At 46.7% G+C, this 15,010-nt stretch overlaps 1 protein-coding gene across 1 annotated transcript; it reads right to left on the bottom strand.

The window, feature by feature from the left end:
* Positions 1–2: 2 nt before the first annotated feature.
* Positions 3–14,748, bottom strand: KIF17 (kinesin family member 17; the record flags this gene model as incomplete). Its single annotated transcript, XM_063176710.1, is given in 14 exon segments — positions 3–287; positions 992–1,077; positions 5,985–6,317; positions 6,320–6,371; positions 6,965–7,029; positions 7,032–7,061; positions 8,077–8,295; positions 8,298–8,319; positions 8,943–9,145; positions 11,469–11,583; positions 12,328–12,355; positions 12,357–12,386; positions 13,133–13,296; positions 14,728–14,748. Coding segments are annotated over 14 exon segments (1,530 nt in total), but the record flags the coding sequence as incomplete, so codon positions are not given.
* Between the last annotated feature and the right edge of the window lie 262 nt (positions 14,749–15,010).

Here is a 15,010-nt window from a genome sequence, read left to right as displayed (position 1 = left end):
AAGGCGGTGTGTGTGTGTGGTGGGACAGTGCGGGACCCCAAAATGCGGCTGCGTCCTGCGAGAAGCCCCCGAGAGGTCAAGGGGTTAAGGCAGAATTGGGCCTGGGTGGGTCGCCGTTTGATTTCTCAAGGAAAAGGAGGAAAATGAGGAGTGCCGGTGATATCGGGGCAAAGGGGATTACCTAGGTCCAGCTGCAGGATCTGGCTAGCTCGGGATCAGAAGTAGCTGCTGGCGATGGTTTCGCTGTCGCTCCTGTCCAGCACCAGCCTGGAGTGCTCATCCTCGGGCTGCAGGTGGCAAACGCTGTCAGCAGCGCCAGCAGTGAGGCAAAATGGGATAGAAATGGAGGAGGAATGGGTCGTACCGCTGGCTCCCTGCTCTCATTCGACGGGCTTGTCCGGCCAGGCAGAGCTGGAACCGCTGTGGGAAGAGACGGTCATTGTGTGTAGAACAATCACTTGAACATCTCCATTTTTCTCTCACAATTCTGGCACTCAGCCCCACTGAGCACTGCAGGGAACAGCTCTTCATCCACCCAAACAGGGCAAAGTTAGTTCTGGGGTAAAAACAGCCTGGAGGAGAGAAGGCTCCAGGCAGATCTTAGAACCTCTCCTGGTGCCTAAAGGGGCTCCTGCTGGCTGCGCTCCCTGATCCCGGCACTGCTCAGATTCCCGAGGGAGCTGCACCTTTGTTACTCACACTTTCCAGACAAATTGTGTGTGCAAGATGTCAGAGTGCATGCAGCCTGAGCATGGCCTGTCGAGCAGGGTCACCTCCCCGTCCCCCACAGCGCCCTCCTCTCCCCAGGCACTGTCCCTTTGTGAGAAATGAAACCCTGGAGATGAGAGCTCTTTTTCAGAGTGGTAATTGCTAGTTGATATTGATGAAGTTGATAGGGTCTTAATTTGAAGTGTTGGTCCGTTGTTAAACATTGCATGTTAGAATTCTGGGACTTGCCTTTAGTTGCTGCTGTTAAGGGTTACTATTTTACCCTGTATTTGTATCCCTTTCTCTCATACTCTGTATTTGTACCCCTTTTCATCGGGAACCACTTCCACTGCTCCTCTGCTCCCTGGACTGAATTTAAATGAGAGGCTATGGGAACTATATGAACACTCTCAAAAACAACAAACCAACACATAAACTAGGATTTTAACCCAGCAGAACCACACTCAATCACCCACCATTGATCGGAGCTGGATTCTGTCCTGTCACCATAATTTTAGTAGTACTCAGCTTGGATGATATCCCTAAGCCACAAGCCAGCTTCAATATTTGGCAAATTTTGTAATGCAGGTACAAATTAGGATTAAGTAAAATAAATTAAATTAATCCAGAACAAAATTCAATAAATCCAGAGCAGCTGTGGCTGCCCTTGGTTCTCTGGGAGTGTCCAAGGCCAGGCTGGACAAGGCTTGGACCAGCCTGGGATAGTGGAAGGTGTCCCTGCCCAAGGGAGAGATTATTCCAGGTCTGTTTTAAAGAAAGTCCTTCTCATGTTTCTCCACAGGGATGATTTTTGAATGAACCTGAAGCTAATCTTACTAATGTGGTCTTAGAACTCCTGGAATTTCCTAACTTTGGTTAAAAAATTGCAATATGTCTTTGATTACACAAATAAAGCAAGTCCTTCACGTGCAGGTCTAGGACTGTACACACAAATGTAAATTTTTTGCACACCCTCTGATTCTACCACAAACTATCAGAGCAAAACTGATTTTCAAGTGTTTTGAAAATGAAGATTTTAAACGTGAAATTGAAGAGCATTACTGTAATGTTTTGTTTCTCGCCCCAGAAAGCGAGCTCAGAGCTGGCAGCAGCTGCAGCAGATCCGAAGGTCGGCAGAGGGAGTCGCATCCCCTCCCATCCCACACGTGCTCCTCCCGCCGAGTGTCACACAACCGAGAGCCTTTTCAACCGGAGGGTTTGGGCTTCAAAAGCTTAATGTCCCACCTGAGGTGTGAAAAATGTGTGTTTTATGATTGGCTTTTCGCAAATATTGAAATGAATATTGTATGTGTTATGTTAGAAAGTTATGCTGTGTTAATTCTCTTAAGTAGTGTGTTAAATATAGTTTTAGGTTATAACAAAATGTTAAAATAGAAACTGTGCTATGTAGGATACTTTTTTTTCCTAAAGAAAGGACTGGCACTGAGATAGCAGCCACAGGACACCTGAATCTTTCAGAGAAATAGAATTTATTGCTCCATTATCAGGAGAAATGAACTTCTGCCTTGCTCAGACAGGATGACACCGTTAGGATTCAGAGGAAGAAGCTGACACTGCCCAGACAGAATCCTGTGTTTGATGGAATTTATGCATCATATATGAGGTGTATGAATATGCAACAGGCTGTTGTTTTTAATGGTTAATCCTCTGTTAATGTGGGTCCTTTTTCAGGCTTGTGCTGCCCAGAAAAAGGTACCCAGACTGTCTCTAACTCTTTGCTTTTATTGTCTCATATTGTCCTAATTCAAATTGTCCAAACTATTATTATTCTAATTGTATTACTATTTTTATAACCATTTTATTACTATTAAACTTATAAAAACAAGTGATTGGCGTTTTTCACATGAGAGATTTCATAAGAGCTCACACACACAATGTGGTGTATGAAATCCTGACACAGTCAGAGTCATTCTCTAAACCCACAGCCCTGGAACTCAGAAAATGAGGATGTGGAGGAGGAAGGAGCTGCTCCCTCACCTTTTCCAGAGCCTTGCTCTTGGCTTGAACCTCGTCCTGTGTGAAAAACGCCAATCACTTGTTTTTAAAATTTTAAAAGTTTAATAGTAATAAAACGGTTATAAAAATAGTAATACAATTAGAGTAATGATCATTTGGACAATTTGAATTAGGACAATATGAGACAATGAGTTACAGATGTCCAGGTACCTTTTTCTGGGCAGCACAAGCCCTAAAAAGAACCCACATTAACAGAGGATTAACCCTTAAAAGCAACAGCCTGTTGCATATTCATACACCTCATACATGCTGCATAAATTCCATCAAACACAGGATTCTGTCTGGTCATCATCAACTTCTTCCTCCAAATCCCAACAGCGCCTTTGAGGCAGGAAGAAGTTCGTTTCTTCTGATAATGGAGCAATAAATTCATTTTCTCTGAAAGATTCAGGTGTCCTGTGGCTGCTGTGTCACTGCAAGTCCTTTCTTTAAAAAAAAGTATCCTACATAGCACAGTTTCTATTTTAACAATTTTCATAACCTAAAACTATTTTTAATAGAATTAATACAGCATTACTTTCTAACACAACACATATAATATTCATTTGAATATTTGCCAAAAGCCAATCATAAAACACATGCATTTTTCACATCCTGGATGGAGCTACAGACCTTGAGGAGAGCCTGCTCACTGCTGTCCTTGCTGGATTCCTGCAGGGCTTGTGCTTTTCCTTCAGCTCCTGGTTCTGAGCCTGCTCCCCCCAGCAGCTGCAGCACTGCAGAAGGGAACACCAGCTCAAGAACAGCTTCACAAGCCTGGAGGAGGCATGTCCTTCCATGGGTGACATTTGGGAACACAGAAAATTGGGGATTATGATAAGATTTTCTGCCCTGAGTAATCATAGTAGACTGTACTTATTATTAACACTTTCTGTCATAAAAAGAATCCCAGAATCCCAGAGTGGTTTGGGATGGGAAGGGCCTTAAAGCCATCTCACTGCACCCCCTGCCATGGGCAGGGCCACCTCCTGCTCTCTCAGATTGCTCCAACCCTGTCCAACGTGGCCTTGGACACTTCCAGGGATCCAGGGGCACCCACAGCTCCTCTGGGCAAAATACTCCACAAAGGCAAAGCATGGAGTCAGTCAACAAGGATGTCCAGAAATCCATAATAAAGCTCATAAAATTATCTTTAAAACCCTTGTTTTGTGTATTTATATTTAAATAAACACTGAATATATTTTTTTTTCAAGGATGCACAAAAGGTGCCAAAATCACACAGAGAATTATTTTAACTGGTGGGTGTGGGAGTGTTAGATCTGAAAGCCACAGTATGGTTTCCATTTTGGGGCAGTATCAGCCATGATTTGTGTCACCTCAGTGTTGTTAATGCAGCACTGGCACAGGGCTATGTTTGAAATCATGGAATATTGAAATAAAGCCATGCTCCAGAGCATTCCTTTGTCTAGCTCAGGTTGGCCAGCCCTGTCTCAAATTGGCTGATAACCCTTTTACTGATAACAGCCTCCTAATTATCTCCAAACCCTGTGAAATGGCTCATTCTCCCCCAGAACTGACCTGCTATTCTGCTGCACTGCTCCTGCCAGGTGACCTTCCCTTTCCTGTGCTTAACACACACTGAATGCAAGGATTCAATCTTGCTCTGCTGAGCTGCCCTGATGTGTAAAGCCTGAGCAGTGCCTTTGAAATCCCCACACCTGTGGAACCAAACACTCCTGCCCAATCTGCACAGAAGCTGGATTTAACAATGTGATTAGAAGGGCATTTTCTCTAGTTTGCCACAAAAGGAATAGGATTTATTCTTACAATAGGAGCACTAACATTTGATATCTAATCCAAATGAAGGGTTTCTTTGGAGATCTCTCCCTTAACAGAAAGAATTACCCACAAATTACAGGCACTGCTGTTCTGCATTTCATGGCAGCTCCTGTTTGAGCCAGGAGAGACCCAACAGAGTGAGCACACACCACAGGGAAGCTGAAAGACTGGTTAAAACCCACAGAAGGACTGGTTAAAACCCACAGTACTGTTCAGAATCAGACTGTCACAGCATATCTTAGCTTGAGCTTTTCTAATTGTACATAGTTCCACACAATGGAGGAAGTGAAAAATCAGGAGAATTTGCTTTAATCCTGTATTTCTGGAGCAGCCCAAGCCCCCATGCTGCTCCAGTAAGTGGTGGTGTGCTCTGGCTTAGGGAATTCTCTCACACAGAGAAAACCTTGAGCCAGGTTGATTTTGATTTGGGCTGAGCACGAGTCCAAGCCTGCATCCCTCATATCCCAGCCCTATTTCAGTGCCCCTGAAATAGGATTATTGAGGGAGATGAAGCACAACATTACCCACTCAGGTAATGTTGATATCAAATCCAAATGAAGGGTTTCTTTGGAGATCTCTCCCTTAACAGACAGAATTGCCCACAAATTCTCAGGGTTATTCATCCTGAGGGGAGAAGGAGCCTGGAGGGTTGATGTTGGCTCTTCATGTGCTGCAGCAACAGCATCTTCATGTGAAGGTGTGTGGTCAGAGATTGCTCTAGTCCGTGTGTCAGCTGAAAAGAGGAAATACATGCAGTGTTGGTAATGAGCTGTGCAAAACGAGACAGAAATCTGTGAAACCATCTCCCAGAGCCTTCCCCCAAAGCTGGGAATGAGGTGTCTAAAAGGAAAAGGGCTGTCATTCACCTGCTTCTGCTGGTCAGTAAAAACCATGAAACACTGAGAGGGTGTATCAGGAAAGGAATGCAGATTGTTAGGGCTGGGAGATAAATAATCCATTTCAGAGGCTCCAAAAATCATCCATTCCACAGCTGAGGGTGCACATTTGTAATCAGAGGGGGAGGAAATAAAGAACCTCTCAACCTTCACCTCAATAAGTGATAGCACCAAAAATGAAGAAGACAGGTTCAAGAATTACTAGTGGGTGATAAGTGCTGTATGAGCACATTGCCAACCGTGCTCTGAGGCACTGCAGGTGTCCATGAAAAGCAGGAATGGAGAGGGAGAGGAGGCATTTCCAGGATGTGAGAGGAATATCTGCCTTGCAGTGAGCGATGGTGTGGATAATCCACCGGGAGAGCAAGTGCTGCAGCACATTTGCATACGGAGGGAGAGACTGCGGCAGGCACCCCGCCCTGCCCTCGGGAATGAGAGTCAGGGGAGGGGACAGAGCAGTGACCCTGCTCCAGAGACACTGCCCTCAGCAGGGGGGAAACTGCTACGTGGGCAAAAAGCAGGTGTTTTACTCAAAATGAGGCTTTTCATTGCCTCAAGGCTTACAGGCTTGGGTCAGGGTCAGGCTGGTCCCGACAGGGAAAGAAGTCAGGGAAATAGGGAAGAGGACAAAGCTGGGACAGAGTCTTAAATCCGGGAGAGGCAGAGTCCCTGCTCCTGCTGTGGATGAGCACGGGCTGAGAGCAGGGACTGCTGCTGCCAGGCAGCACTTGCTGCAGTGGCTGCCACAGATGTGAGTGCAAAACCAGTCCCTGCTGCTGAGGGAACCTGGGCTGGGCTGCACAGCCTCCACAGCTGCTCCCTTCCTGAGGAGATGCTGGAGAACAGACACCTTGAGATCAAAGTCATCCCTCAGGCTGCTGATGTCCTTCTCCAGGATGCCTGCTCTGCTTGGTAGCTGGGCTGGAGCTGGGCCAGCCTCTCCTGGAACTCCTGCAAGGCACAGCAACAGCCCCAGGACTGTTCCTGAGGTCACATCCAGGCCCATTCCAGGTCACACCTTGTGCCCATCCCAATACAACTCCACAACCAGCATTCACTGACTTTTCCTGTGATTTAAGTTGACACACAGGAGTGATTGTTATTGATGAAAGTGACTGTTCAGCCCTAGAAATGGCTGCCTTGGCTGGTTGTGTTGCCCTGGAATGAACTTTCTAAAGAGCAAGGAGAGAGTTTTGTTTCCCTCTGGCTCTGTATTCCTCTTTTTCCTCATCTCTGTATTCTTCCTAACACCTTTGACTGCTGCTTTCCTCAACTCTACTCCTCTCTTTTCTGACAATTTCACATGTAGTTCCTCCAAAAATTCTTCCTGGGAATCCATTCCAATCCATCCCCAGAGAAGTGGGAACAAGAGGTGGGTTATGATAAGGCACAGGGCCTCCATAACACATGATGTTCATAGGAGAAGTCCAAGGATTACAAAATAGAGAAAATTAGGAGAAGAGAAGTGTTCTGGAAAGGCTGAACCATATTTGTAATGATTACTATGAAAAAAGTTTTAGTCAAAGCCACTTTTCCCAACTTACTGCTCTGATCAGCTGCTTCTCTGCTTCCAGATCCACCTGGGGTTTGAGGCAGGGAGCTGGATTTGTTCCAGGTGAGCAGCCCCAGCAGGTAGAAGCCCTACAAAGCAAAGTAGAAATAAAAAATCACTCACAGTTACACAGGGTGGGATTGTCAGCAGAATTCCTGGAAAGAGAACAAAGAATCTGGGTGCCAGGAAAGAACATGGCAACCCCTGTGCTCCTTCAAACTGTGCTCACTGCCAAAATGCTGCCAGCCTGGGGCTCCAGAGGTGTGGGGAGAGAGAGAGAGGCTCCAGCTTCAGGGGAAAATGGAAGTGAATGTAATTGGATGGTATTTATACATAAAAGTATCTATTTCAAAGAAAACCAGGACTTGTTTCCAGGGCTATGCTACAGATTTGGGAGATAAGAGACACCAGGAAGATGAAAAGTGCAAGGAAATTACCTTATTTGTTCACAGCTGTTTCTGAAAGGGGGCAGAAAGGGGGGAAAAGTCATCCTACAGCCTTAATCCCCTGCTGAAAATTGCCCTTTTTTAGGGGCTAATTCTCCAAAGGTGATCAGCTCCTTAAAGCCTGCTCTTCCCTTCATTTGCTCCTACATTTCCTATTCCTGCTCCAGAGGACAGAGGCTGGGCTGAGTCCTCAGGCACTGCCATAAGGAGGGCAAAACTTCTCTTGTAGTGTCAAAAACACACATTGTAGGAGAAAAGGGGCTGAATGGTTACTTTGAAAACATACATATATATATTCAAAAAAGAATTTTACAGTATTATTTCTTTTGCAGCTCATTTTTGTTCTTCCTGCTGAAACCTCTCTTCTGCAACTGACCAAATTCTAGCCACAATCACCAAAAACAACCATGGATTTGAATCATGTCAGCCTTTTCTAACAGAATTTGCCACTACTGGAAACACTGGATTGTGGAGATGGTCTTTGCCATGTCAGTAGAATAAGGTCAATTTGGCAGCAGGGAAGGAAAAGTCTGTAACCAGAATGGAGGATCCTTCTTCCAGTAGGTAAAGGAAAGGTTGAGGTAAAATTTAACCAACATTTCATGTGTAAATCTCCCTTTTTTGTCATCTGCAGCCAGTAAAGGCTCTCCTATCTGACAAGACACTTGTGCCCTCTGTTCAGCCAGAATGGCCTTCAGCTTCTCAATCTCCTCCTGGTACTCCCTCAGCAGGGTGTCCTTGGGCTCCTGGTTGATGCAGGGCTTGTTCCTGATGTTCCTGGCCCAACTTGTGTAGTGCAGGGTGCTGAGGCTTTCCTCGTAGCTGTCATCAGCTGGGGACACACATGCCACCATCAGGGTCCTGGTGTTGCCCCCAGGGAGTCCTGGAGCAGCCTGGTCAGCTTGTGTGGGAACCCAGAACACCCCTCTGGCTGTCCAGGACAGCCAAGACCCCTGCCAGCAGGCTCAGGAGCCCTGGCACAGAGCCCAAAACACCTCTGGGTTTGATCATGACCCATGGAGCAAATTACCAACCTTAGATGAAGATCTGCAAGCCACAACAGTTTAGGTAGAATGATAGTGAAGTTATCACAGGGTGGAAAAGTAGATTTTAGGTTTCTGGTATGGGGGTTCAGAAGGCAAGATGGAGGGAACTGGGCATGTCCAGCCTTTCTCCTTCTTCTTGGCCTCCATCTTCTGCTGGCATGTTGGCACTTACAGACTGGTTTAGAGTAGAAGCTCAAAGCTCACTGTCTAACATAGGTGATAGGTATTGGGAAGTAATTGTAAATATTGAAGTTTTTAGTATAAAGACATAACACCACCCTGGGGCAGGCAGAGTGCCTGGAACTGTCCTGCTGGATGGACCTCGGCAGGGCAGGAGAAAGAATTTTACAGATAAGATACAATGAACAACCTTGAGACCGAGAAATGAAGAGCCCTGACTGCTTCTTCAAGTGCTGGGCTGGGAAAGGAGACTTTGGAACTTTTCTTGGGGTCAGTCTGAACAGCTAAAGATCCCAACAGCTTGGAGTCTGTAGGGAATGTGTCTGCCCCTGGCATCCACCAGGGCTGAGGTGACATGGCCCAGGGCAGACAGGGACAGGTGGGTTTTGGTGGCCTCTTTGAGCCTCTCCCCTGTGGCACCAGTCCTTGCCTGCCTCTCACCTCCTGCCAGATGCACCAAGCTGAGTTTGGCAGCCCTGAGGTGATCCTGCCCTCCCTCATCTGCACAGAAACAATTCCCAGTCAGTCTTAGGAGGAAACATCTCAACAGTCAAGAACCAGAGCTGTTCTGGCACCACATCCTGCTCCAGCCCTGCTCTTTGTCTGCTTTGGGCCCGGACTCCCTGAAGTAAGAAAATATCTACCTAATCTAAACACTGCACAGTTCAGTGCTTTTCTCAACAGTAAAAATTCATGCCTGTTCTTGCTCTCTCTGAACACACACACATCCCTCTCCACATATTTCAGCAGTATTTACAGTTTCAGCCAAATTCCTCTACAAGTAACATGATCAGACCATGAGTTTATACAGCTTTTTTTCCTTCTCAGTTTGTTTCATGAGGGGGAATTTAGATGAGATCTACAGAAATCTTTCCCTGTGAGGGTGAGGAGGCCCTGGCCCAGAGCAGCTGTGGCTGCCCCTGGGTCCCCGGCAGTGTCCAAGGCCAGGCTGGACAGGGCTGGGAGCAGCCTGGGATGGTGGAAGGTGTCCCTGCCCATGGCTCAGTATGAGAAAACCACATCTGACTGCCACAAGCAAGCCTGATTTCTGAAGGAGGAATAAAACCACAGAAAAAGAGGGAACCACCTTCATGGCTCAGAGAATTCAAGCTAAAAGTTGCTGATTGATTCAGACATCCCCCAGGCCATGAGGAACCCAGCTTCTATCCACCCTCCACCTTCTCTATTATTAAGCTGCATATTTTAAACAAGAATCAAATTACATCTCACCTATTATGGCAAAGGCTGTAAGATCTCCTCAGCCATAGGAAGCTTTTTTTAATACAATATTCCCAGATATTGTTCCCAGTGCTTTGCTGAACTCTCTGCTCTGAGTGGGTGGCTTGAGCTCACTGATAACATTCCCAAAGTACCACCCATCACACACAGGTGAACTGTCACCATTTTTCTCCAGATAAATTAATTTTTAAATGAACAAAAGTCCTATTTGGGACTCTGGGTTGAGACAGAGCATTAAATACCCAACAGCATCTTCTCAGTAATTATCAATTGCACAGATGAAAAGTTTCATACAGAATGTTAATAAGCAATGGAAATATCCAAAACTTTGAGTTACCCATCAAACCTACACAAAAAATACAAAATAATCCAGAGATCCCTGCACTCCTACACCAGCCCCCTCCACACTGGGAATTTTAAATGAGCTAAGTTAATTTCCCACAGCTCTGTTACACCCCACAACTGCTAAGTTCATCACCAAAACTATCTTTATCATGTCAGCTGGGATATGGAGATATGGTTGTCATGATGGAGCAGCACAGACCACATTTGGCTCTGTGACTTCCAAAGAGGAGGCTCAGTGATGTTCACAAGAGATAATGTAAGACAGTGTTTGCTGTTAAAAAAATCCTACAGAACAGAACAAAAGTGGCTGAACACTGAACTGGGTGGGATTTATCCTTGTTCCAAAGCCATGATGCCCAGGATGAACCCAGGTACAGTCACTGTGCTGCTGAGAGCCCCAGGAGTGGCCTGGCTCTGTCTGGGGGTCTTGCAGAGTCCCTGAGGAACTCCTGACCCAGGACAGGGCTGCAGTCACTGAGGTGGAAGGCAAAGGAATGAACAAAATTGGGATTCTGGGGGAATTGGAGGGCTCAGGTGTGCAATGGGGCAGCTTGGGGTTTGTTTGGGCAGGACACTCCCTCTAGTACTTTGGTAGTGGGAAAAACGCCAATCACTTGTTTTTAGAATTTTAAAAGTTTAATAGTAATAAAATGGTTATAAAAAGAGTAATACAATTAGAGTAATAACAATTTGGACAATTTGAATTGGGACAATATGAGACAATAGAGACAAAGAGTTATGGGCAGTCCAGGTACCTCTTTCTGGGCATCACAAGCCTGAAAAAGGACCCACATTAACAGAGGATTAACCCTTAAAAGCAACAGCCTGTTGCATATTCATACACCTCATACATGATGCATAAATTCCATCAAACACAGGATTCTGTCTGGGCAGTGTCAACTTCTTCCTCTGAATCCTGACAGCACCTTTGAGGCAGGAAGAAGTTCATTTCTCCTGTTAATGGAGCAATAAATTCTCTTTCTCTGAAAGATTCAGGTGTCCTGTGGCTGCTGCCTCACTGCCACTTTTTTTCTTTAAAAAAAGAATCCTACACAGCATCGTTTCTATTTTAACATTTTGTTACAACCTAAAACTACATTCAACCAACTACTTAAGAGAATTAATACAGCATTACTTTCTAACACAACAACATACAACATTCATTTGAATATTTGCCAAAAGCCCATCATAAAACCCGTGCATTCTCCACGGGCAGCAACAGGCAGCGTGTCAGAGTTACCCTGGAAACTGCTCTGCCCAGCGCCAATGGTGTCACCATGGAAACCCCTGTCACCGCCGCCGGGGAACAAAGGAAGGGAAACTGCAGCGAGCCGTCCCCTGCTCCCACTCTCCCTCTGCAGGAGACAGGCAAAGCACGCTTGGAACATGGAGCAGAGACGGGTTTGCCTGCAGAAATACCTGCCCTGTAAGGCAGTGTGGGTCTGCTGCCATCCCAGAGCGTTGCAAGGTGCTACAGCCTTGGTTTTATACACCAGGGCAGGCCTGCAAGGAAATAAATTGGGACAGGAGATTTCTAGCTCCTTCCAGGAATGCACACAAAAGGATCTGCAAAGCCACCAGCAGGTAAATTTTATAAAGGTCAGCCCCCTGGTTAGGATTTTGGGAGAGTTTACCCTCCTGTGATCCTGTAAATGTCACATGTGTTCCCATGGGGAAAAATGCCTGCTGTGTGCCCTCAAAAAGGATCAGCCTTTTTTGTTTAGGCAGATAAAGAGATCATCTGTGGCTCCACTAGATCAGATTAAACATTTATAAAGCTCAGAATCCTCTTGCTATAGAGACAAGCATGAGATGAAGAGGATGAGGAAGAAACTGCCCCATGAGCACTTTATTCCAGCCTTGTCCAGTGAAGGATTTTCACAGAGCTGCTGCTGAGCTACCAGCCACTAAACTTCCCTCTTCCTAAACTTTCACTGAAGTCCCTCAAAAGTCCCTCTTAGCTTCCATATTCCTCTTGTAACTTCATATTTTGGCACTCAGGCTTCAGACAGAGACCTTCGTTGCACTTCTGTAAGTCATGGTAACACCCATCTGAGCTAATTAAAGCACTTAATTAAGACACATTGAGCCTGCCTCACCTCCAGCTTCTGCTTGGTGTCAGCTCCATGTGTCCTCACTGTAGATCTCCAGGGAGGAGCTCTCAGCAGAACTTGGTGTTCCCAGCACACTGCAGAGCCAGGGAGGATTTGGGGCTGAGGCTGCCCAGCACAGGGAGCCTCTCCCACAGCTGGGTGCCCCCCACCCTTCAGCACCTCATCCAACCCCCCCTGGCCATTCACTCCAGCTGGAACCACTCAGCACTCGCTGCAGGGAACTCCTGCCCCTTGCACACCTCAAGCTCACAGTGTCACCTGGCAGGAGGGGACAGTTCAGGTGACTGTGCACAGCCCTCAGCAGTGCAGCCCCGTTTCTCCTCACAGAGAAGAGCAAGGCACAGCTCTTCCCAAGAATATTTCTGGGTTTCACATTCTCTGAACCTCAGAGAAAGAAAAAACAATTCTTACCATTTGCTGTGCCCGTGTCTGTGCAAAAATAGAATGCAATGTGGAGATTGTTTACCCACAGTGATGGTGTTTTGTTTGCTTGGCCTGTCAGGGCCGGGTGTGTGTGTGTGTGTCAGGACTGTGGGCTGAGAGTCACGAGATTCTGTGCAGAGTTGAGTGCTTGGCAGATTCAATTTAGATGTAATGTAATATAGTACAAAATAATATAGTATAATAAAGCAATTAATTAGCCTTCTGATATCAATGGAGTCAGATGCATCATTTCTCTCCCCTTGTCTGACAATCCCACAGAGCAGTGCACCCAAACCTGTCCCCATTCACACTCCATGCCATCAGCACTCACTTCTTGGCACAGGACACCAAAGTCTTTCTAGCAAACCTCACCAGGATCTCTTTCACACCCACCTGCACACTCTCAAAGATGTGTTCAAACACCCTGGGGATGATCCCTTTCTGTGAGGCAGAATCTGCAGCTCCCTGCATGGTGAAGGATTTCCCACTGCCATAGGCAAAGATGGTGCCATTGTAGCCTTCCATGAGACCCTGGAGATGGGGGAAAAGCAGAGAAAACAGCCACCATCATTTCCTAACTGGAAACACATTGTCCAGATTCATTGCCACCCCCTCAAAAGGTGTTTTAAAGGAAGAACTGGAAGTAAACATCAAATGGCTGCTTAATCTTCACACGTCATCAGAGTATAGCAATTACAAAATTAGCATATAAATCAATGTTTTTCTCTCAAAACAAGGAATCTTGAAGCAGTGCAGGTGTTGAAAAGCAGTTGACAACACCAACACTTAGCAAACTATAATATTTTTGCCATAGGGCACAAAAATCTTATGAGATTGAAAGAGACAACTAGAACAACAGTTGGTGGGAGATGGCCAAGGGGATGGTCTCTAGCTTTGAAAAATTTTTGTTTGGCAAGCTGTTCACTCTCACTTGCCCTTATTTCAGAGAAGTGTGGTAGGAAGAAAAAATAACTGGATTCCTTAAGTTTTAAATAAGAAAAAATAACCTATTTTTCTAATATCAATTGTTTCTAGCCCTGCTTGTTCTCATTATTAGGAACTTCCATCTTAAAACCATCACAAGCCATTTAATCCATGTTACTTCTTCTAACAAAACATTTTGGGGAGGGAGGTTGGTCTTTTTTTGCTTAAGAGGTTCATTTCTCACCTCAGCTGTTTCCTGTGCTGACCTGCTAACAAGGAAACAAAGGGATCCCACATCCTTTTGCCAGTCTAATCCAGGCTGAGGCTCCCCATCTTCTCTAAGGTTTCTCACTCGACAGTAAATTTGTCCCTAAAATCATCAGTTTGATACCACAGCAGCCGTGGCTGCCCCTGGATCCCTGGCAGTGTCCAAGGCCAGGCTGGAGAGGGCTTGGAGCAGCCTGGGATAATGGAAAGTGTCCCTGCCCATGGCAGGAGATGGGATGGGATGAGGTGCCTTCCCCACCCAAACCATTCTGGGATTCTGTGATATAAACATCCACCTAAAACAATTAAATGTAACTCTCTCCTTAGTGCCATGCTGGCTGCTAACAAAGTTCAATTTCTCAGACTGTTGCTGGAACACTGTCTGCTCTCCTCTGCTGCCCAGGCTTGTAGCTAAGCCTCTTGAAGCAGCAGACAGGGCTTTCTGCCCATAAATCAGGAACCCCAAATGCTTTGGGTTGGGAGGGACCTTAAAGTTCATCTTGTTCCACCACCCTGCCATGGGCAGAGTGTGGGGAAGGTCAAGTGGATCCTGCAAGTGGATCCTTAGGGATCACCTGGAAAACCCCTCAGCCCCTGTCCTGAGCTATGTGTTCACAGAACATGCTCAGCTGCAAGGGACCCACAGGGATCACAGCCCAACTCCTGGTCCTGCATGGACACCCCAACAATCCCACTCTGTGCCTGAGAGCATTGTCCAAACGCTCCTGGAACTCATTGTGGCGTCCAAAACCGCCCTGGGTGCCCACTGACCTCCACCAGGGGGTAGCGATCTCACTGTGGATGTGCTGGGCGCTGAGCTCCCTGTCGAAGGAGAACTGCCTGGGGAGGCTGGGCGGAGGCCGCGGGGTTCCGCACCAGGCACCGCCCCGTGCGCTGTCCCCGCCGACGATGGACGATGGCTCGGTGGCCCAGGGCCGCTTCACGCCCGCTCAGCGGCCGGCCACCTTCACCAGCTCCGCGGCCATCGCCACCCCGGCCACCCACAGCGGGACAGTGACGAGCACGGGGGTCAGTGACGGACGCCGGAGTCAGC

This window comes from Melospiza melodia, chromosome 26 (assembly GCF_035770615.1).
Source record: "Melospiza melodia melodia isolate bMelMel2 chromosome 26, bMelMel2.pri, whole genome shotgun sequence".
Classification (NCBI taxonomy): Eukaryota; Metazoa; Chordata; class Aves; order Passeriformes; family Passerellidae; genus Melospiza; species Melospiza melodia.
Note: the sequence above shows the minus strand (reverse complement) of the source record. Positions and strands in the feature narration are given on the sequence as shown.